The sequence below is a fragment of the Solea senegalensis genome, linkage group LG13 (genome assembly GCF_019176455.1).
Source record: "Solea senegalensis isolate Sse05_10M linkage group LG13, IFAPA_SoseM_1, whole genome shotgun sequence".
NCBI classification, from domain to species: Eukaryota; Metazoa; Chordata; class Actinopteri; order Pleuronectiformes; family Soleidae; genus Solea; species Solea senegalensis.
The window spans coordinates 16217994-16243909 of record NC_058033.1 but is presented as its reverse complement, the minus strand read 5'-3'; the positions used below and the strand labels follow the sequence as shown (position 1 = coordinate 16243909).

General features: G+C 38.3%; 1 protein-coding gene across 7 annotated transcripts in view; it reads right to left on the bottom strand.

The window, feature by feature from the left end:
- Positions 1-25916, bottom strand: part of LOC122779366 (RNA-binding protein Musashi homolog 2) — a 315696-nt gene that overhangs the window by 281356 nt on the left and 8424 nt on the right. For all 7 annotated transcript variants that reach the window (XM_044041613.1, XM_044041611.1, XM_044041616.1 and 4 more), the window contains exon 5: positions 15852-15893. In XM_044041613.1, the coding sequence (XP_043897548.1) occupies positions 15852-15893 (42 nt within the window). The remainder of the gene's footprint in view (positions 1-15851; positions 15894-25916) is intronic.

The following is a 25916-nucleotide window of genomic DNA, read 5'->3' as shown; positions in this document are numbered from 1 at the left end:
TCCAATTTTAAAGTTGAATTAATTGCAGTGGGGTACTGAAATTGAAATCTCACATTTGGCACAATAAATCAAATCTGTGAACAGCCAAGCTTGACACCAAATGTTTTTAAAGATTGGATAATTACTTGACTTAGATGTTGGCTTCACTTTAATAGAGAGCATGGTCCTCGCTAACAGTAGTTAAAATGTTCTTTTATTAAAAACATAGTGTTTATGATCAGTGAAGTGGGAGAGTATTTAGAATGACAGAGAGTTGTAGGACAAGGTCATTGACTGCAAAAGACTACAAAACACAATTTATTTAAGTGCAGGCCTGGGTGATATGGCAATAACGTTACTGCAAAAGAAAAAAAAGATTATTAATTTGTGATTAATAGCAAAGACTTTTGCAGATTTACATTGTGTTGTATGTTCAGGCAATGCATGGAGATTTAGTAAAAAAAAAATTTAAAGTAATTTCTGCTTTATTTCTATTAGTAATAATTATTGTTATATCACAAGTTTAGTACAAAACATATCCATCTACTGCTGTATTGTTCGGGGAAAAATGTAACAACACAAAGTATATGCTGTTTAAATTTTACACGAGAAGTAAAACAGCCACAGACTGACTGCTTTTATTACAAGATCTACTTAATTATTTGAAGCGCTCAAATGTAAATAGCTGTATTTATGACGGCTAAGCTCAGAGTGTACTGCATTAGGTGCATTTGAAAACAGCATAAATACAGTTTTGCTAACCATGAAAAGTATTTATTTATTTTTTTGCTTTAAAATGCTTGCCTAGGAAAGAAAAATAAAGTATTAGAAAATGGTTCAAACATATAAAATAACAGCACTAATTTAGTAAGAAGTAAGAAAAATAAAACAGAAAAAGCTCTTTTTTTTCATAATCGTGTTTGTCAATCATTTCTGTGCAAAATAACTGTGACGACCTGTTTGTTTACACACACACACACACACACACTCACATACACACAGGTATTCATTCACACATTTACATACATATACACACCTTATCAAATCATGTTACATATCATTCATTTGACGTCTAGACATGTATTTCCCCAGTGACGGCAGATTGTGTTTAGATCTGTGTTTACATTATTTTCCGAGTTAAATTGAATATAGAATGGAATCTCTGGGACAGGCACATAAACAGTCGAACACAAATTATGGAGAGCCCACATGAAAACACAACAGAAATTTATCCAGATGATAAAATATGATGTGTCTGACATTGTCTGGTATGAAAAATTATTGGCACGAGCCAACATGTCAGCGGTATAATCGTGAGTGATGCATGGAGGAGAAAGGTCACAGCTGAGGAGCGAGGCATTATGTAGAGGAACAGCTAAGCTCTTTAGCGCGCCCCGACTTAGATGCACTAATTCCTTATTGAAGACTTTGTGTCTTACACATATGCACCATACATTTTTCATACAATGTGGCACTGACACACAAATGCAACATGTTGTATGAAAAATAGGAAGAAAAAAAAAGAAGAAATCATCCAACTTCAACTCAGAGCAGGTGGGGGGATAACAAAAAGGCAATTTTATTCCATCTCCATTTAGGATGAAAAATTGTGCACATTATTATGGACATGAATGACAGACCACCCTGCAGGGAAAAAGCAGGTGAGGCTCCCCACAATAGATGTGGAGCAGCATGCCTGACTGCCTGAACTCCTGCACATCCTCCCTGTCATGCTTTGTTATGGCTCAACCACCAGATTCTATCTAGTTCTGCCTACTGGCAACATGCAGATTTTCTGCCACTGTGGCCATTTGGGAGCCATTAAGCAGTTCCTGCACTAAGTACAGGCATAACTGTGGCCTTTCAGTGGCTCCCAACAGCTGGAAACCCCAGAAATTCAACATTCGGAGAGAAATGGGCAGAAAGTAGGGACGGGCACCAAGAACAAGTATTAAGTTGGTACCAGTTCCTCAATGGTCAATACCAAGGAATATGTAAGTATATGAATGAAGGCTGCTGTGATGGTTACTTATGTTATATTTATTTAAGATTCACTTCATGGTCCAGTGTCAACAAATTAAGCGAGTATAAAACACATTTTACAAGTATTAGGTTAAAAAAAACATTGGTTTGCTTTGTGTGACCTTAATGTAAGCCTTCAGAGGCCACAATGTTGCACCACTATGATTCTACACCAGCCCCAACGGACATGCAGTGGGCACTTTGAAGCAGAAACTGGCTTTTCTAGCAAAGATAAAACAGGTCCATCCATATAAACCCCATAAATCAACAGAAAGGTTTAGTAGCAGTGTAGTAGTTCCCTGACGAGAGCGAGGGGTGAGAGGAAGAGTCCTACCATTCATCCCTATAGCTGAAAGGTGGGCGTATGATTCCCGTTGACCTTTTTTATCTTTATATCAAGACACATCTGTTGAAGTGAAACAAATCGCCCATAATTAGGGCTTACTTTAATTAAACAACAAAGCATCAGTGTTCTGAATGGTTTCAGCTAATTATGCAATATTTATCCATGGAAGTGACAACAGACACACAACTGTCACCTTCTACTTAAGATATTTGGAGGTTTAGCACACACACACAAAAAAAAAATCACAGAGCTGCTACGGGTGACAAGTAAAATAACAGTGGGAGTTGTGAAATATGTAATTATACAGCATGGAATATATTTCTGCTGCTGTATTTGCTGATGATTATTTCTTCCCTCTCCACTCGTGTTTGGTTATTGTTCTAGTGTTGTTCTGTTAACTCTGAGAGTGCAGTGGCAAAACCAAACATTAGACAGGTTTTTAAAATCAACCTAGATATATACTAAATGTGACACCGCTACATTCATAAGACGTGTGATGATCCAAGAACTTTTCTATCCAGCTATTATGTATTCTATGACACTAATTGTTTGAGGGTCACAAGGTTAGGGCTCGAGCTGACACTGGATGGGAGGCAGGGTACACACACAGGACCAGTCACCAGCCAAACAGAGGACCAACATACAGAGACAAATAACTGCTCACAATCACATTCACACCTACTGTCAAATAAGACTTACATAAACCTAACCCACTGTCTTTAGACTGACTCTGGCCTAAATGAGATTCAACCAAAGACCCATCTTGTTGTGAGGAACCAAGGCTTAACACCAGAACACTGTGCTACCATCACAAAAGTATTTTTTCAATTAATTTAATATATAGGACTGGGCAATATATCGATTGACAAGATATGGTCTTAGATTTTGGACATTGTCATATTATGATAAGGTATCTGTGGCTCCTGCTGTTGCTTGACAGTCATCACATTTATTGTATTGAATAAATTACTGAAATACCGTTAATATTTAAAATTAAATATTACATATTGACTAAAAAATACATTAAATCAACAAAATGATATTAAGAAAAAGTCATTGAATAACATTTATTTAATTTTGAGCCAAATTGTATGTGTTATAGCAGAATTTGACCAATATCAATAAATAAACCAGGTATTATCTGAAATGAGAGGTGATTGATTTGATTTAAATGCTCTCGGTCTCCTTCTTATCTTTCTTCTCTTTGCAAACGTGATGTTTTGTTTGTAACCTGCTGAACTTGTTTCTGTACATGTGAGAGCTGCTTTATCGTCTGGGAGAGGGATCCCTCCTCTGGCTCTTCCTAAGGTTTCCTGAGGTTTCTCCCTAAAGGTTCTTGTGGAGTTTTTCCAGGGTCTAAGGAGGGTGTCCCCTGTTGTACCATGTGTAAAGTCCTCCGGCAAATTCTGTTTGTGATGTTGGGTTGTATATAATACAATTGACTTGACTTAAATTGACTCTATGACCAAGTAACCAAGAAATATTGAATATTTTTTGGGTTGGGGCCAAAAGAAAAGATACGAGGGTGAAGTTTTGGAAGATTTTTATGTTTGGATCTCTGTATATATATGCTTTTTTGTGCTGCTTTTTCTCTGACTTCCTTCAACTCCTAAATAAGTATGTTTTCAGTAACAAGTAGCAAACTAAAATTTCAACTGGGGAAAAAAAAGTGACAAAAATCTATCAGCCATCACCATTAATCTGACAACAACAATGGCACAACTAATAACCTGACAGGCTTGTCTTGCTGCAAGAATATCATTCTTAATCCGAGAGGCTGGTGCCCCAAAAAGAGAAAATAAAAAAAAAAACAGGACATGAACTGTCGCACGACGTCAAAGTGACAAAGAGCAATCTGGCCTGTGAGATTCCAATATCTTCCTCTACAATGACAACTGCATCCAATCATGGAGGAACACTTCAGTGAGCCAGTCAGCCCATCCTCCAATCTGACACACACTAAATGATCAGACTTAAGGCCTTTGCACACAAGACACAATTTGATTTCTTTTTTCCTGTGCACACATTAATATTCTTTTTTTTTTCAGACAAAGGTTGATTTTTTTCAAAGTTTTGAGACGTCTAACCAATCAAAATGAGTGATTAAAAATATTCAAATAAGCAAACGCTCACTACAGCTGCGACTGTAAACAAAAAACGTTTGTGATGAGGAAAGGCAAATAAGTTTAAGATTGTGAACCCAGCAAGGTCTCCTCTCTCCTTATAAAGACATGGCCAACACTGTTTGTGCATTTGGAGTTTGAAATATCTGAATCGGACCCCAAAATGTGGTATTGTGTCATCCCTTATAATTATTACATTTTTTTGACTAATCTGAAATAGATCTGAAATAGACAGAAACGCAAGGGAATCTTATGGTGACGGAATAAAAGAAAGTCTTCCCTTGAACATCATATAGATGCATCTAATTCCACACCATCTGGAGACGCTCTTCAAAACATTTTTAAATCTCCGTATAGGCGCTTCTTCAATGTTTTCCTGACTGATTGGACGATTTACTCCATACTGCCCCCGCAATTTCTGGCAGTATTGTTTCTTCCATTAAGCTCCTGGTATACTTCCGCGTAGTGTTGTAGTCAAGACCACCTAAACCGTGACCAAGTTGAGACCAAGACCACAGTGTATCGAGACCAAGAAAAGACCAAGACTTTGAGGGGTAAAGACCGAGACAAGACCAAGACTTTGAGGGGTCGAGACCGAGACAAGACCAAGACCGAGGACTTGGTCCCGTTAGCGTTGCTTTGCAGAATTTACACGCTGCGCTGTGTTTTCTTCTGGAGGTATTTATGCACAAAAAGTCTTTGTGGTTCAGGTAACCACATTTTATTATAGATGAGTTGGCTGACATCTTCTCACGGCCTCTTCTCCTGTCACTCACATGCACTTTTGTGGGGGTGTGAAAGTGGGCGGGAGGGGTGACAGCCATTAACGGTGAGAAAAATTTAAAGTCAAGTTATTGGTTGTACCCGAAGCAATACGATTTACACAAAATCACAGTAATGATATTACCAAGTTAATCCAAAAATGCACTGGGGATTTATTGATATCCCCACAGTTGAAATAAAATCCCGAGTCTGCTATGTCCAAGACCGAGATAAGACTGAGAAAAATGCACACAAAGTGCGCGCCGCACATTGCAGACCCTGGTATACTCGCACGTCAGGGTCCTGTAGTATCCCACTTCACCATCCGAGGGTGTCTGGACGCAGGGAATAACACGGATTCCTACCAAAGAAGAAGAGAACGATGCTACAGCTCCCCCAGACTTGTCTAGTTCATGTGGCTGGAAGGTCTGTCGGGTGGGGGTTTCGGGGTGTGAGCCAGGTCGAGGCTCGGATGATTATCCTTGGCGACTACTTCTTCTGTTGTTGAAATGTTTTATTCTGCTTGGTGACCAGGGCTAATAGTCCACTACCGGTGGGGTGGAGCTTCAATTTGTGCATGCGCTGACCACACGCACATGCACTCTTTGCACAGTTCCCCACAGTTCTGGGCTGACGCAATGTATGCCTTTATTGTGCATGTCGCAGGAGAGCTTACAATGACGGCTGAAACAGAAGTACGAAACAGAAGGTTTTGTCTGTCTCCATCTTTCGCATATAAATGACCCTTTAACCAAATTGCATTAAAAAGTCAGCGTAACACAAAAACAGTGAATTTTCACACACAGGAGTTACACACTATAGAATCATACATTACTGTGATTGTAAGAAATCCCTGTATTACATGCCTGTTAGTAATAATTGCACAATCCTGAGCCTCTCTTATTGAAGAGAGCACACCTCACACCTTTGTTGTGCAAATCGCAGACAGCGTGTTTTGGAGCAGAAACAGCAGTGAAGGTGGACAAATCAAAACTAGGTGATGATGTGTCCAACCCCACAGTGGAACTCATCACCCTGATTAAGATGTTCTCTCCTTTTTAGTCATTTGTAGTATGTCATTCCTTCACAAGTTCACAATAGGTCAATGTTAAAAAAATAACATTGACAATAACATTCCCTATCTCATTCCCCAACCAGAAATGATGTCTTTTATCGTTGTCTCTTTTAAAACCATTTTTTGTTTTGTTTCCCGTTGCATGGAAAGAGACTTGAACTAGTCAGGAAACAAAGTGTACATTTAATCTGACAAAAAACAAACATAAATTACTAATCCACCAACGCGTGTCATAGTCAGTTCATGCTGACCGGAGCCACATGGATCATCACTGACACAGTGTGACCTCTAACCAAACACTAATATTTGATTACTGTTACCTGCTACAATCAATCTTTTTTGACCTCACAGTTACTATGGTGATGCAAACAAATGGTGTTTACAGACTGGATTTTTCCAACATATTTGAGGAAATACAATAAAACATAAGATATTATAAATGGCTGGGTCTTTTCAAGGTTACAACAAAATAACAAAAACAAAAATTGAAAAAAAATGCGTTCACTGAAATAAAAATAAAAACCAGACTTAAAAAAATTCTAACTAACTGAAACTGAATTATGTGTTTGTAAAACTAAAATATGGTTAGTTTTCATCTTTGTAAATTTATTTTTTACATAATCCTCTTATTTTTTCTCTGCTGGGAACTTTGAAAGGTTGTATTTGAGACAGCATTTTCATTCATTCATGATAAAAAAGGTTTTTAATTTGTTTGTGTTTACAATGTGGAACATAAGGCTGTGCAAGTTAAACATAACATTCATTTTGCAGTTGATTGGGTTGAGTTGCTTCATCTAAGTCAATCAATAGTCTTCTATTGGGTTTATTGTTTTCTTTTTTTTTAATTTTGCTCATGTTTTTCCTCAGATTGAGCAAGCAATAAGCAATGTGATGTGTTTTATGAGTTATTTATTATCATTATTATTATTTATGTTATGTTTATGTGTCTTTAGTGTGGATATATTTTTACCTGGCACACTAACTGCATCCAAACTCTGCACTATGATGCACACTTAGCACTTCAGTCTACTTTCATGTATAGTAGACTGTTATAGTTGATTCAGGGATGGTTGTTCATCTGTCCAAATAAACTTTTAAAATGGCATCTGTTGCTGGATTTGTATGACACACAATAGTTATTATGATCTTTCTGAATCTTGCACCTGGCAAATAAATACTCATTATTACAAAAAATGCAAACTAACACTAAAACTAATAAAAACTAAAACTAAGCATTTATACAAAATACGAACTAGCAAGCACATTCTACAAACTAATTAAAACTTAACTAATTTTAAAAACAAAAAGTCCAAACTAAATAAAACTAATGAACAATCCAAAACTATTATAACCTTGGTCTTGTTTAATGGTTTAGCAGCAGTATTGGAAAAAAAAACACTTTCAGAATGGTACTGATCCCTGTACATATTAATATATGTCAACAACATAAAATAATGGCTTTTCTTATATTATTTGACGAATGTGAACTTCAAATTAGACAATATTATTAGACTATATTCTCTCGTTAAATACATAGTGCTTTTGAATATCACCATGTTTGCATCAAATCCTCATTTGTGTCAGATCTGATTTCTCCAGGTGAAAATAGACATTCAAATCAAACTTTTAAAAACAAATGTCAGTCTTGTAGATACCAATCAGTATCATATTGGGACCCAGTTTTGGTGGCCTACCCTACCTTTAAGCTATTACTTGACATTCATGGGTCAGGTGTTGTTGTTTTGCAGTGACTGAACAGAAACTCAAGGAGCCGCTGATATAACATAGTATATTTTGAATGCTTGACAGCTGATTTGATTTTTTTAAAACCCTGCTCTGCAGTTCAAGAGTAAAAACAAACTAGACTGATGTAACAGAGCCCAGTGATGCATGTATCATGCGCTCTGACCAACCTTGCGCATTAAACTTGTTTTTCTGTGTGTATGTGAGTGTGTGTGTCCATAGAGCAGTTTGATAAGAGGTCTTGAGAGTTATAGTGGACCATGCCCTCCTCTCCTCTCTATCCTGGCTAGAAGGCTGTCCTCATTACTGTCAGTCAGCATCAGGTTTAGCAGTGACATGCTCCTGCACGGCCCTCTGTCCTCTGTGCCCTGCCAGCACTAGCCTGCCTGACTGCTGCCATTGGTAGGCAGAAGAAGTAAGAATCCCTCAGTCCCCTAGAAAACCTAATTACTCACGATTTGCAACCAAGGAGACCAGAGAGGAAAACACGGAGGTTGGGGAAAGAAGCATCACACGTGTGTACTCTACACTCTCAGGCAATTACTCAACAAAATAAATGTGTACATGCTATTTGTACATGCTATTTCAGCAGTAAAAATATAATTACACTTGCATCTACACTTCATTCACATCATTCATCTTTCCACAGAAGAATAAATACGAGAGACACAAGACACTTTTAGAAAAAAAACAAACATGCATGAATCAAACTGAGCATCGCTTTGACTAGCCGTAAACTGGGTCACTCAGTTGGTGATTGTGTCTGACCACCAAACAAACAGTCATTCATATGTCTGTGCCGTGGCCCCATTTTCATCTGGAGCAGTTCCACCGAGGCCAGTGAAAGCAGCGGAGCTGACGGGTCAGGGATTTAAACCCATCTTCAGCTTCAGCACAGGAGCCATCACCACTGAAGGGAAAACAACTCCCTTTGACATCTTTCACCTAAAGAATAGTTAACTTATGTTTGGCTGTGTTTCAGGGGAGAGAGAGAGAGAGAAAGGGAGAGAATGATGACAGTGAAAAATTCCCATCACCCCACTTCTGTCATCTTGGGGTCCACCTTGGTCTACCCTGTTCACTATCACACTGTCTTAGTCGCAGTGAAATATCAGTGTGTCCGTTATAAAATGCAGAAACAATTCACACTATATTCAGTTTCTTTTTTTAAAAAAAAAAGAACTGCATGTCCTTTTTAAAGAAATCCTTTTGACATCATGGCCACTCATCAGAAGAAAACTTGTGTCCTTTCTCTGAACTGGTTTTCACAATGCAATACTGTTGCCGTTGACTGTGCTTTTCCCACAAATTGTCTTAGCTGAAGAAATGACACTGATATGGCATTCTGTTCTACATGAAGGACTTATGACCTTGAATATTCTTTCAGTCTCATGCAGCTGTGCGAATACGAGTTGGAACAGGGAAGCTGGTGCTTTTAATAAACTCACAGGGACATTCAAAGGGGCTGGCAGCCACAGAGGTTTCATTTTCCCAGCAGTGAGCTGTGTCATTTAAAATGAGGATCGTTTTGAGGAGCTGAATATCAAAATACTAAATCTAGATCAAATAACTGAGCAAGGTGTAAGACTGGATTTACGAGGCCTTGTAATCCTAACAGAATAAAAAAGCAAAGAGAGAAGAGAGCACAGAGAGCGAAAGGTGGAGACAGAGTGAAAGAACTTGCATGAGGTTGTTTTTTTGTGTACATGAATTTGTGTTGTTTTTTTTATAACACACACAGTTCAAAGGTACATGGGCTGAGAATGTGTGTTTGCTTCATGCAGATTTATTATTATTATTATTATTATACTCCATTAAAAGGTTTTAAAGATTTGAAACCTTTAGAACGATAATACACCTGAGAGTCTGTTCTTCAGGTAAGAACATTAAGTACACACAGTTCCTGAGAGACAAGCAGGAGGGGGAGGGACAGTGGTCAATTTGATTTGCCATTCACACAAAATGTGTGTGAGACAGCAAAATACAGACACAACGGAATAAAGAGAAAGTGACATGTTAAGATGGGAAGTTAGACAAAACAGAGGGGGGAAGGAAAGAAGGAGCACATGCTGCCAGTGACAGAGCAACAACACTGTGCAGTGGGAAGCCACACGGTTGCAGCATCATAGGGTGGAGTTGAAATTGGGACATTTTTGACTGACAGTCCAGATGCACCTCAGGCAGTGGACTAGCTCAGTTCCTCCATAATGTCACTGATGCAAGCAGTTGAACCTCAAGGGAGATGTTTCAGGGGAGAAAATGGTCATTACAGATCAAAACACAAGATTGCCTGGACATGCTGCTGCAGCTGCATCTCTGTGCAGTCCTCTCTGCATTGTAAAAGACTGCCGGAATTATCATAGCGTCACAGGAACAGCACAGAGCCTACACTGTACCCTACAAAAAGTGGACTACACCAGTTTTGAGAATTCAAAGCTCTGCAATTACACTGCCCAAAATTCTCACTAGCATGTGGGGTATCTATGCCATTATGTGCATCAGATTGACACCAAGCACCATGCTGTAGATTAGGGCTGCAACGATTAGTTGAAGTTTGTGGTTTATGCATTGTCAATTTGTTTAATTAAAACACTGCATCTCAGGAACCACATTCCATTACTGCAATACACCACAGGAAGTGCTGGGGGCAGTAATCCTACTTGTTCCATCTTATACGTATACCACATTGAGATATTATGGAAAACACAAAACATGCAACTGAGCTCAACAATCACTAGGACTGTTGCAGTCTCTGGATACTCTCCACCGCAGAGTCAAACTCAGTATTATGTCACCAAAAAATAAATAAAATAAGACGTGCTCTCAAGCTTTTGCTGATTATTGTAGATCATAACTTATGAGGACTTATTTCCCTTCCCGTCAGTCATTGCAGTCAGCTCAGCAGATGGGTGAGTGCATCTCCTGTCAGATCAGCTGCTGAAACTGACACGTCACGTGTTTCGTCTCCTGTCATGTAGTCTCCCTGATTCAGCTTTGAGTGTTTTCTTACTTTAAGAGCACATGAGTTTTAAGGAACATGACTGTGACCTTTCTCTCTCTCTCTCTCTCTCCTTGTCTCTCTCTCTCCCTGCACTAGCAATAGAGCTCACTGCACAGCCAGAACAGCGTATTATAGGTCAACATATATATATATATATATATATATATATATATATATATATACATATATATATATACAGTATATACACACATGTCCATAATAAAGAAAAACAAACAGTAAGTTTTGTAGTAAGTTGAAAACAATTGATACACCATCCACAGCATGCAGATGAATTTCTAGAACGCTGCACATCAAACAATGGCATCACAATACCTGTTTTCATGCAGAAGTATAAATTGGCCTTTAGTAGACAAAATCCCTTCATCAGGTGCAAGGCAAGGGCTACGCCCATTGCTGGGGAGATGGCAGTCATTTACATGGCTCTAAATGTTCCTTCCTTTCATTTCCATAACAAGCTATCAGAACTCATCTCCCACTGAAGTGGCCACAGTCCCACTGGCAATTAAAATCATGCTGGGACATGCCATGGTAGTGTGTGACTCCACTGTGGGAAACAAAAGCAGCGGCAGCAGTGGTAATGACGCCAACAGTTGAGTGGTAAATCTCAAGCAATGTCGGCGGAAACAGCCACTTTGATTCCTCCAGGAAACTGAGAGCATGCCTCGTTTACATCTTTCACTGCAAGACTTCGGTCCAAAATATCAAACAAGGACAAAAAGAAACCACATCATCTCCTCTCTGTCCTCTTTAACACTTTCCATACACAGCTAAAAGAGCATGTGGGTTTTAACAAAGAATAATCTGTGCAGTGTCACAAAAAACGTGGTCTGACAGAATTAAGACCTCAAAAACACACTTGAATGATTTTAGTGCACGTTATAATCTCTTTACGAGAAACAGTTTGTCTTGATTTGAAGTGTCATTTACAGGTTCGTAATTTTATTTTGGGCTGTGACAAGAATAGCTTTGCATGCTATCATATTCAAAATCTACATTTTCATTCCAGTTCCATTATGTGCCTTGCTATAGTGCCACTATATTAAATAGCTGACGTCACACAGCCAAGGTACCGTCCGCTGGCAGGACACGACACTTCAGCTTTGCAGTTTTTATTGTGATTAGTACTTTGCAATGTAGATATTAAGAATGTACTGTGGAAAACATCAAATCAAATGTTTTTTTATTTTTAATTTTATAATTTAGTTCATAACATCTGCTCTATCTGTTTTCTAGACTGAAGATATTGTTGCATACCTACTGCATGGAGTGACATTGAATAAAAACACTTGTGCCGTTAATGGAATAAACTGTGTGTGGTTTGTTGTGAAACCCAATGCTGAAACGCTGAAACATTTATACAGAACTCCTGGCATTTTAAAGCTACTTTTAGCTGCCTATCTAATAAAGCCATGGCTATCTCCAGTCTGGCTGCATGGGCGAGGAGGAAGCAAGGCATAAATGAATGTGCAACAAAGCACTTTGCATCACATCATGATGTTTAATCCCTTCAGTCTCATGTGTCAATCACCCACACATGCAGACTAATCCCTGAATACTTGTGTTTTAGTCTGCATTGATACAGTCACAATGACACTGTACACACAGCTTCTATTTCTAATAGAAAAATGTTTTTAATCTTCAAATAAGCCTCAGTTGGGTGGCATTTATTTCTAGTGTGTGTGCCAGTTTGCAATTCTTTAGCATGTTTTGTTTACACGGCATGACCTGTGGTTACAGAGGGGATGACTGTCTGTGTCTATGTGACCCTGTGATGGACTGACAACCTGTCCAGGGTGTACCCCACCTCTCGCCTTCTGTCAGCTGGGATTGGCACCAGCACCCCCGTGACCCTCATGTGAAGGATAAAGCGGTAGAAGATGAGTGAGAGAGTGAATGTGTGACCTGTGGTTACCGGTGTCCGATTCTTTGGTGCAGTGGAGCACCAAAAAAAGACATAAAGCCGCAGTGCATAACTCTTCTTCACGAACATAAAAAATGTAACATTATTTGATGACTGCATCTGAAAACTCTGTCAAGCACAACTATCAGTCCTGATTGAGAGCGTGTTCCAGTCCTGTCAAACTGCTGAGCTGTTTTCAGTCACACGCCAACATGTTGCAGTCCTCTCACTTTACTAGTGCAATGTTGCCTCCATCTGTCCGGATATAAATTAAAATGACTTCCTTCCAAGAGTGCAGCGCAGTAATGACTCGAGAGATCTAAACAGGCACGAGATCTAAACGCCACCATACTGAGAAACGCAGAGAGAGTCGTGTGGAGCTTAATCAGTTGTGTGAACTTATATGACAATGGTTTGAATGGAAGATTTGTTGATATTATAAATTACACACTTTTAAATCAAATACAAAATTTGCAAACAAAAAGCAGAGGAAATTGGAAATTGGCACACTGTGGGTGATTATTAAAACACAATCATGAGAGTAACATGTCCAGTGTTCCATGCTCAAATTCTCCATTATTATTTATACCTTAAAAATGATATAACTGGTCACTCTTCTCATTTATTTCACATGAGATTCATATAAAACCTTCTCGAGGCGGTGTACTTTACTATAGTCTAATGATCAGTTGTTGACAGGGTGTCTCTGACTGTCTCTTTACTGTGGGGCTGCCTGTGCTTTGGGGCCGTGTCAGCGATTGCTGCTGATACAAGTTGTTTTTCCTGTGATCCTGTCATCCTGGTGCAAACACCTTCAGTTGTTTACAGTGAAATGTCCTCTGTGTTCACCTTCACTTCCTGTCTGTTACTCTACGTGTTGTACATACTGTATAGTTTTGCTGTACTGCAGGATTCAGCAGAGGGGAGGTCATTGGCGGGGTTACTAGTGAGGTCATAGTTAGCCGTGAGAAAATGAACACTGATTGGTCTCGTTGTGATGTTGCTCCCCGCGGAACCCGTGCCAATGAGGCACCTGCCAAAAAGAGATTCTTTAAACAAGAGCGAAGACTATTCAACAGCTGCATAAGCAGCCAGATAGACAGACAGCGAAGGAGCGACAGGGACAAAAGAAAGCAAATGAAAAACAAAGAGGACTTATTCTAAATGGGAACCTTTAAGAGTGGGACCTCTTTTTGAAGGTCTTAAATCAATTAAATATAAAGTGCAATAACATGCAGTGTTAATCTATCAAGCTTAATCCCATTGCTTTAAGATCCTTTATAATCCACATTCAATACAACCATTTTTCTACTCTAACAAGCTTGCCCTATAGCCATTTTATAAATCATTGGTACAAGGCTTTTGCAGTGCCACAAATTCTGTTATGGGGTCATTATTTCACTGAGTTATGAATCTTGTGAGGCATAATGACAAATATGTTTAAGACCTGAATGACACCAAAATACTGTATTTGCCTTTCTGAGTCATTGCCAAAAAAGTACAGCACTGTTTAGAAAAGATTAACAATGACAGCAGAAGGAGTTTCTTGTTACTTGGAAACATCATCAATAATTTGACCTGCTTTATTGCACAGTTATGAACACAGAACAAGTTAGAAGTGATATACGTGCCATGTTATAAAATGTGGAGAAACACTGGTAGTTTCTCAGCCGTTTGCCAATATTCTTAAGTCATGTGCTGTAGCTTTGAAAGCCTGCACTGCCAATTCCTCGTCTGAAACCTGAACAACTCTTTAACAATGCCTCTCTCTGATCTGGTGGAAAGGAGAAAATCTATTATCGATTTCCACCTGGTGTAGGTGGAAAAAGCCCAGATAGCAGCGCTGAATAGCGCTACACTGCACTGTGCTATACTCTACACATTAAACACTGGGGGATGGTGTAAGAAGACATGTCAACAAAGCCCTTAACTACGCCACTGCACCATCTGCACACATTGAATATTTAATTGTCATTAGAATAAGCTCAAGACCAGTAATCAAGAAAGAAAAAGATGATACGCATCATAAAGAGGTCACACGACAGTTCCTGTGTGATTGGAGCACAGCGTATTTTTTGTAAATCAACTATTGTTTTTAATGCTAATTGTGGTGATTTCTGCATGCATGCACCACAATTCAAGATATTCCTAAATCTCTTGTGTCATTCAGTGCCATTCAGTGCCATTCATCTCCAAATGCTACAGGAAAACAATTCAGACTTATTACTCTGCCAGCAACTGTAATTAGTCACTGTCAATGAGAAGTTGTATATTATTTCTTGCCCATTTAGTCTAGTATCAGGCAATTCACACACAAAAAAATGGATCACACTTGTGTGCACTTTTAAAAATATTCCAACAGCCAACACAAGAAAGGAAAATCAAGACCCCACTAACATTCACTGCATATCTTTAAAGGCTGACTCCTGTTGGTGACAAACTCAAGCTAACAATTAAGCTTCATTTCATGAACAATGGCAGACTAAAACTGGAAGCCTCTGCCTCAAAGTAAATATACTGCAACTAAAACACAAATCATTTCAAAGCCATTTGTGCCATTTAAACAAAAATGGCAGGGGAAGAAATGCTTAAGTAAATATGAAAAATGATGATGTATATAAAACACAGAGGTAATGAAAAAAAAAAAAATGTGCTGAACAGTTCCTTTAAGTGTAATATGTCCAACCTTAATTGCTTTGGCAAAACAGCACTGACAAAATGAGCACAATGGAGCCAGACTCTGTATTTCTCTACAATAACAAAAACAGACAAGCACAACCTCTTTGTATCTGCTGTGTGAGAACACAAAATTAGGTAAGCTAGTGACATGAGACATAATCATTTTCTTTGAGCGGGGTTAGTGACCAATTTATTCTTACCTTAGGCTGGGCGCGACGGGGAAAGGCAACCTTAGGATCAATCTGAGAATGAGAAAAGAATAGCAAAAATGTTGTTAAAGGAGTAGCTGTGATATTTCAAGGGTGAAAAGCAATAAACAGGTGTTGAAAATGTTTCTCCAACCGAGCCCGAAAATAAAAGAGCCAGAGAGCACTCCTCGCCGAGAACGTTCATACATTTACATTTTAAATCCTTTGTGAGCAAGAAATTATACACATATTTTGAGAGCACTAAGACCTGCTAATTAGATTTATAGGAATTTGATACTTGCAGTGATAATAATTTATTTAAGCCTTTAAGATAAAAAAAAAGCTGTATAATCAGCCTGTGGCGATTGAGACAGTCTGCTTTCAAATTAGAGAAGAATGTTCAGTCAAAACTGTTGTAATTGCAATTTAAATGCACATGACCAACTCTTTGGTGGTTATAAGGACATTATATAAGACTGAAGAAAGGTTTGTTGCACATGTGGTTGAATATTTCACTGATCATTGGTAGCTTTCAGTTTTTTTGATGTGTTGTTGTATGAAATACTGACAATCAACACTGACGGTGCTATGAGCATCCTCTGGGCAAGGAGCAACCTTAAGACATGGTCACTTCCTCTTAGTGAAAACATAGCTGCCAGCCGGGGACACAAGATAAAACAGATTTTAGACATTTATCTTTATCTCCCCATGAGACAGCGTTTTCTTACTGAAACTGACATTTGTAAACAGCTCACTCTCAGCTTTGGTAAGTCACAAACACACATCCGAAGTTCCCAATGGAGGCAGCAGTGACTCAGCAACTACCGTTTGCCGTGATGTAGCATTTTGAAATCTACTTACATGCAGGAGAGTGAGCGGTATACAGCGCAACACAAACTTCAGCTTCCAAAATTCATAAGATATCGTAATCCAAAGCAGGTGTACATTTAATTAGGTGAGCTTATTTGCTAAGTGGCTAAAATTAGTTTTTCATTTTCTCCCTGCGATAAGTTATGTTTTCAGTCGGTGTCTCAAGCCGTAGCCTTGGGCCCACTGGGATCATGCACAGCACGTTCAATACAGACCATGGAAACTATCCCTTTAACCTCCCAGTAAATGTTGTTAATGAGTTGTCATGTCATAAAGCAGAACTATGCAGGATTGTTACCCTAATTCAACAGCTTCAGAGTCAATGTGATGGTTAAATGGCTTGTTGCAGGAAGACTGAAGGCTCGCAAAGTGTCGGGGTCTCGCAAGAAACACAAATTGCTTCACGGCACTACAAACACATCTCTCAGCCAGGTACCTGCTATAAGATCAAGGCAGTGATAGCATTATTTTAGACGGTCGTCATGGCAGAGCTGGCGAAAAACAAGTAGAGACAATTGTTGTTGGAGGAAGCGAGGAAGAGGAGACGACTGTCTGACCGAGTGAGGGGCCACATACTAGCAAACTAGCTTTTTTCTAATGGCAAGAATTGAAAAACACAGAAGCATGCAAAACAGCAGGGAACGGCTCCACGGCTTGTGTTTGCCAGCTCCGTTGAAAACAAATGCACATGGCCAGGAGTGGGGAAGGGAGGGGGAAGCGACAGTGGGGAGTTTTTACAACATCAAGGATAAAGTGATGAATGATAGCTGGACGTTTACTCCAAAACTGTAGGGGGAGCTCTGTAGAGAAAAAGGCAAAAAAAAGCATCCAGACTTGCAAAGTTCCACTTTAAGTGTGCTGTACTTTTTTCTTGTAAAATACCATTTAATAGACAATCCAATACAAGAACCTCATTATTTAGTGCAAATTCATCCCTATTTTAAAACATGAAGTCAGTTATATTACTGTTGAACTACTGGCTGTCTCCTTATTAATTATAATGGTGCATCGGCTGTTCAACTCTGGTTTAATCACTGTACACCATCTTGTTTAAGTGGACTTTGGGTGCATTTGTGAGAACTTGATCCACTGGGTTCATGGTCACCCCTATCACCAAGATCCTTTTTCTCTGATAGTTCAGTTTGGCAAGATGACCAACTCTATAAAGAGACCTGTTGTACCAAACATCTGACTTAGGAAAAGTTCAATGTAGCATAAATGTTTGTATTCAGATCTATGCCTCAACATAAAACATAAAACCATGAGTTCCACTGTGTCCAGTTAGTTCCATTTATCTGGGGTGGTCTCAAGTCAAAGTGTAGAAAAGAGAATTAAGAAAATGGGAGCCAAATGTCACAGCATAGGCTTTTGCAAAAACATGTTGGAATTGGTTTTGTGTTGTCATATCAAGGTAGTCATTTTTGAGAAGAAGAGATGTATTTATCATTTTAGCACAAAGTTACAAACTGACTGACATAACCTGGTGCTTTGCACTTACAATTTCAGATCTTTTAACCTTCTGTTTTTACAGCTTACCCTGCACATTTGTGTTTATATTTATATTTGGCTACTGTTGCTTTGGTCTTGTTTTGCACCAATGACCAGAACAAATTCCTCATATTGTGCAAACTATACCTGGCCATAAACCTGCTTCTGCTTCTGAATGTAATGTGGATTATATTATAAAAATGCCAGTGTCACAAAACTTGTTTGTAGTGAGGCTGGTCTGCACGGCCGTCGCTCAGCTGGTCATGGCCACAGCACAGACTCCCTTTTTTTTAGGCAGGAATGCCTGATTGAATATGACAGGGAGAAAATGAGAGTCTGAGGCCAGTGACGCCTCCAGATATTGCCAAATAACCAAGAGGATGCATCAGATCAGCCTCTTTCTCCAGCTTGTGCTTGTTATTTCATTAGTTTCATTCTCCTCATTAATTTCACTTGGATGAAGGTATATAGGGTGTCTCATCAACCTCACACTTAAAGTGAAGAGGAGCAATGTCATTCTACATTGACCTTGCTTGGATATTTATGAATTTGGAAATGAAGTGGATCAAGTTGTAATATTTGGCAGAATATTGCTCATTTGTATTTAACAAAGGATCCTGTGTGTATGTTGTGCTGTGTGCGGTATTGGAATATTTTCAGTGTACCAATTCGATGTATTTGTAAAAGTCACTCCTTCAGCACTGATGGATTTTTCTTTCTTTTTTTAAGTGAAGTCTTTCTGCTGAAGAAAACAACGGAGAGAGAATGAATTAAGGAACACAAGACGAAAAGACACCATCTGCGCGGATCAATTAAGCCAATGAGACTGACTACATTTTAATGTGTTTGAAGGGAAACCATGATGTGCACTGCCATTGTCATCTTTTCTGTCAGTCTGTTATTACCATTATCTTTCTAAATCAGGTCAAAATGAGAAATGAATTCAATAACACCTGGGTATGGCAACCCTGCTTGTAATGAATTTCATTTAAAGATTTGTTTTAGCACTTAGCCCCGAGCATAACCAATTTAAACTCAATTATTTTGTGCTCCCTATTGAACAAAGACAACACGTTACGCTTTGAATACCAGCGTCCTGTTGACGATACATCTCACTTTTTAAACCTATACAGAACATATCAAGCTGCATTTTGTCTCCTATTCACATGCGAGCAATATTGTCAGTTTGAAATGTTATGATTATCACAAAGACAGTTAAAAACAAGGCGGATATTTAAAGATTGGTTAAATCACACTCAGAGCTATGCAGCCAAATTAAGCAATGAGGACTTAGTAACCAAACCATCTGAGAAATGCTGTAGCAGTACCTTTTTAGGTCATAACGTATGATGAATGACTCCTTTGAGAAATGAAATTCATGAGGGGGGGAGATATTGCAATTGTTTTCCTTTACTTTACATATTCGCATGCATGGGATTTCTGTGCTGAGAGTGCCTCCATACTTAAGGCCAAGTGAGTTCATTTTACACCATGTAACTGCACCACTGAAGCAGTGATTATGTCGTCTCTGTTTAACCTGATACTTCCGTCCCTGAAATATTTTTTGTTATTCAACACGTACTATACCACCAGGTTTGAGATCAGTCATCCAGACCTATTTGGCAGTTTTACAAACTTTAGTCTTAAGTCAGAAAAGACTGTCCAAGAGTGAGATAAGCTGTGGACATATTCTTAAGATGTCATAGACTTAAGAGGGTGTAGATTTTGTTCAGTGAGTTTTATGCTCAGTGGCTAACGTCCATGTTTTGGGCTGGTTCCCAGCACCAGTGGTGCACAGGGGCACACACAGCACAGACAGTGCCTCACACAACCACACTTCAAAGAAACTCTTCTCTTTGGCTTGGATTCTAGGGAGGTTTAAATTAGGGGGACATTTGTACCAAGAAGCATATAAAACACTTTTAATATTATTTAAAAACCCATTAGCAGAGTGTCGTGACTGTGCCATTGCTTTCACTTGAATTCAACAAGTTCAGGCGTATTCTCTGTGGCTTGAATTTTAGTAACAAATCACAAGCTGTTGTGGAAGCAGAGAGGTCAATTATGGCAAACATGTGCACCAAGAAGCATATTAAAAAACACTTTGGCACAAAATAATTCCCGTAACGTATTAAGTGCTATAAACTGAAGACACATAACTGCAATGTAGAACACTAGACCTCCCATCCAGCTGTAGCTGTATCGTTATCATTTAGTAGCAGTAAACGCATTTTATTATTCTGCCTTTAGGAAACTTATCACAGAAACATCACCAACAGAGCACAAGAACTAAACAGCACATAGATCAGAACGCTGACTCTAGGGTGTAGGAACAATCTGCTCTGAATTTGAATTGAAGTTTTATTGGTTACCATATGAACTGCTCAAACGAGGGAAAGTCGCGTTACCAAGTCGATAAAAGCCAGGATTTACCTTTGTTTATTGTTTTCGTACTCTGGAAGAGTGAAGGTCATTTGAACCACAGCACTCATTAAGGGTTGATTGATTGTTTTGACCGCTGTTCAACAACATCTACTAAGTAAGGATGCCCATTGTTTTTGACTTTGTCGTGAGCAGGGTTTGTACACATTGCAACGCCCTTACATCGATCATAGTGTTTTGCACCTGAATGGTCCAATGTTGCCTAAGGCCGGAACAAGAGGTCGAAATATTATATTGTGATTAAAGGTTCAGTAGGCAGAACGTTTTGGTGTCCTTTCAGCATACTGTAATCAAGTGATCTGACAGAGAACATCATATCTGAGCCTTTTCTGCCTCAAAACTAAATCTGTAGTGTCACAGAAGGCATTAATCAATCACTGGGCAGTTTAGGGAGAGAGTGGGTGATTCTATTAGCTGTTCCATCACACCTACTCTGCATACAGGAGCATTCTGGTAGCACCAACTTTCTATGATTCAAAGAAACCTACAAAAAATAAAAAAATCAGTGACCTACTTTCAGAGGATAGAGAAATTAGGTGCATTTACATGCATGTTATAAGTCCAATTTTAGTCGTAATAAGACAAAAATCAGTTTTCTTAATCGTCGGTACATTGAAGATTTTAATAGAAATATTGATTCACTTTATTTTTATTTTTGCAAGGAAACAATTAAAAAAAAAATTAACCGTTAATTAATTAATAGCCAACATTAAACAGATGCACGGAGCAAGTCGCATATTTTAACCTGTGTGCAGTAATAACGGATTGGAACAATCAGCAAAGAGGATCTGAATATTTTGTTGAATTTTCATACAATAATTTAAATAAATTGAAATTCACAAAAACACAATTTATAATGAGCTTTCGAATTACTAATTTTACAAGCGAGCGCAGTAGCGCACACCCATGGCGCGTACCTCTATGTCAGATCAAGCAACTAGAAAACTAAATATGTTTTGTTGATTTTCGACAACTGTAACACCACCATGTTGTACTTAAACAAAACGTGAACCAAAAACATAACAAAACGACAAAATGATAACAAATTCCACGTCACTTTATTTTTGTGAAAAAGAAAAGAAAAAAAAACATTGTCGTTAGGAGTGAGATCACAGTATAATCATAATTACCACCATGTGTTATCTACAACTGTAGGATGTATGAGGTCCTGTTTTCCATTGATTACATTAATGTAGCCATGTAATGGTAGCAGAGCCTGTTGAGCGCATTTGTCTGGGAGACTAATGTAATGTCATCATCAAAAGGCCATGCAATTATGGCATGGGTGTCATTCGCAATATGGGTGTCTGGTAAATCTTAAGTTTATGCAGTTTATGAGGGCTATATGAGCATTAATAGTGATATGTGCAGGTGGAGTATCTCACAGTACATCACTTTTTATGTGTATGTTCACCCTATAGCATTTTATTACCATAACGAGTGATTTTTTCAAATGAAAATGTGATATATATATTTTTTAAAACCACTTGCACCTTCTATGCGACCATGAGGCAATGCGACCTCACACAGAACAAAAGTGCATTTCCTCCAGACATCATACAACCTGATATGTCAGCGTAATAAATGAGAACAGGCCAAGAGGAATCCCAGCAACCCCTACCCCGCGATCTTTTATCTTCCCCATCCTTTTACTGCAGGGTCTCAGAGGGCTGCTTCTGCATACGGCTGTGGGAGATCAGGGCAGGGAAATGGCATATATCTTAAGTTCACATCTTATATTACCACCGCTCCGGGGTAAACTCCCTTAAAACATATCTAAACTATAGCAAGATGATGTGGTGTTTAAGCTAAAAGGAGATATAAGGAGATATAAGCCTTGTCAAAGCATGTCGTCTCTTCCAATTTAAGTGTGTGTGTGTGTAACATATGTTTCAATCTTAATTTACTGTTTTATTTTGAAAGATTATTCTCTTGTCGCATGTCCGTTCACTTCCTTTTATCATTCCACACCCACCAACTTGATAATGTACTCCACCTTCATTACATTCACCTGTGTTCCATTAGCCACACCTGCAGTATTTAGTCTTGCCTCATCAGTCAGTCTCTGCCAGTTTGTCTATGTAGTCACCAGATAGCAATCCAGCATTATTTCCTGTTTTGTCTCCTGTGTATGAGCCTTGTTGTTTTCTTTGACTCTGCCTCTGGCCTTGTGATTATTGTACCTTTGCCTGCTTCTGCTTTCTATAGCCTGCAGTGTCCTAATTTTGAGTCCACTTCCTGCTCCACTTGTTACTTTGTGAGCAGGTCAACAGGTAGACTGGTGTGATACTACGAATTAGACCAGAAATTACAACAAACTAGGGCTGGGCAATATATTCACCATTATATCTATATGGTGACATGAGACAAGATATCATGTCATACCGTGATAATGTATCTGTGATGACTTGATAATCATCATATTTATTATATCAATTTGTGAAATACATAATAAATATGATCAATTAAATATTATAGTTATTGATTAAAAATACATGGAATCAAGTAAATTATATTTAAAAAGTCACTTTATAACATCTCTTTAGTAATAATTATAACTTATTATAACTTTTCACAAGTCCAGTGAAACAACCTGTGTGCAGTTGTATATCCCTAACATCTCATATATCAGGATATAGACTAAAATTATCCAGATATTATTTATAAGCCGTATCGCCCAGCCTTCGTGAAATATTGATTTGATTTGTATTGTGATCAAATGATATGAAAAGTATGTGCTGATTTTTTTCCCCCCAAATCAATAATCAATCACTTTTACCAATGTCACACTCAACTACTTTTTTTTTGGTCTTAAAAGTTTGCACCACCATTATGAGTATTATCCAGATTCACTGACAAACAACAAACAGCTTATGTTCTGTGAGACCAAACAAAAAACACAGGTACAGCACTAGCTCATAATGCTTTGAAATTATAATTAACTGCAGGGGACAAAGCACCTGCGAGTCGGGATTTTAGCTCACTGACTCAACTCTACTTGCAAATCCTTTCTGATGAACAAGCTTTAGATTTGTCCAGAACAGCTGTTCGTTCAAGTCTTTTCTCCTCCTTTTCTTGTGTCATTTCCTGTCTCACCTCTAACATCAAAACTGTGTGCATGAGGCTGACCTCGGGGTCATTCAATAAAGACTGAAATTCCACCAGCTACACGTACAATAAGTTTATCTTACATAAAACATACTGTCGCTGTATGTGAGTAGTACAAGTTGAAGTGAATCAAACACTGATGATTAGTATACGACATATAGATGACTCCATACCACTTTTTCTTATCCCATACCAATATTAGAGGTCAGCTGATATGCTTTTTTTTTCTATGGCTGATGCTGATCTTTAGAAATCTGATATGATACATGCTTTTGATTATGTTGAGCTGATTTGTCCTCTATCTGCTACAATATAACACTGATAATAACAAATATTACTTCAGGATCCGTCTCTTTGTGTCTGTACATATATATATATTTTATATAAAAAGAATAGATATTAGAATAGAATAGATACCTGAAAGAGGTCGTCAAAAAAACAAAACTTTGTCAAATAGACAAATGTGTGTATACTTAAATAATGATAAGCACGGGTATTCACTAATTTAATTATTAGCCTTACATACATACAAAACAATGTTTTGGTTTGGTTTTTTGCATTGCATTTACAAAATCCAATTCTTCTTCTTAAAAATAAGAAATTTACCCTGGTCTTTGAATGCATCTTAATCACATCATTTATTTTCAATCATAACTGCTTTATGTTAAACAATAACAATGCTTTCCTGGACTCAATCAACCATGCTTTTAAAGCTCTGAGCTGTTGCTTCTTAAATGCAATATCATGTTCCATTATTTCCCCTGTTCATAAACGGTCTGCCTTGAAACATCTTCAGGAACAGATGCTACGAGTTGCATATTTCTAAACTGAACAAAAGCATCATGAAAAATGGTAAATATGTTCTGAATTACCAGCATGTGTGTTTTGAAGCCCCCGGCTGTTCTTCCCCATATGTCTCATTCACATTCATCCTTGTCTTCCTAGTGTTTTCATAACCGGACCAAAAGCGGAGCAAATGATTTAGAAAAAATAAATAAATAAGATGTTTTTGCCAAAATGACGCTCCATCCTGGAATCCTTCAGAGGAATCAGTATGAGTGTGAAAATGCATGAAAATGTACTATTTAGCTGAAATAATGTGTGCAGCGCAACATAACACTGCACATTACACACTGATTTAATTCAAAACTTCTGACTGATAAAATACATTCCCCCGTACAGAAATACTCCTAATAACGTATGAGTCAACTTGCTCACAGTCACAGCACCTCCAGCCACTGCATCAGTTCAAGGTGACGAGGGACAAAAACACTGCTGAGGATTTTATCAAACACTGCAAAGGCTGGCATCAAAGCAGCATGTGCGAGCTCATCCTGGACCAAATGAACATTTGCTGGACCGGTTTCATTTTCTTCATTATTGCTGTACAACTTCATAAGAGATATGACAGATCCCAAAGCAATGCAATCTTGATAGTATGAATGTTAAGATATACAACCATGCATCAGATACAGCCCAGTGACTAATGGTTAGGGAGACAACGCAGACAGCTTAGGTTTGTAATCTTCTCCTGCACGCTGACAAATAAACAGCACATTTGCAGTGAGGAAATATCAATTTCTGAATCAGCAGCATCTTAGCTACATCTCATACACAAGTACTTCTATCTAATGACACCCAATTGCAGAAGTTAATAATAAATAATAATAATATTGTATTTTTCCAGTTAAAACTAGCAATCAATCAATAGAGTGAATTTGACCTCGGCATTGATCCCATCATTTTTACCCAACAGTACTGAACGCAAATAAACCAGGCATAGGAGCAGTGATCTACCCGGGGGAACAATGGGGGATCGGGTGCCTTGCTCAGGGGCAATCCAGCCCTTGACACATCCTGGGATTTAAACCAGCAACCCTCCAGTTGCAAGTCAATTTCTTTTCCTCTTGTCCTTGGGCTGCCCCCAATAAAAATAAAATAGGAAAATAAGAAACAATTGGAACAAACACAATTATGCCATTGTTCTAAAATTATTCAACTTATTAAAACTAATTAAAAGTACACTAATTAAAGACTTATTTACAACATGATCAGGAGAAGTTTGTTCCAAAGTGTTGAGCAAATATCAACAAAAACAGCAAACAATCAGCTTCATTGTCGTCAGTGAGAAAAATCCATTAGTTATCACTATCATTTCTGATCAGTATA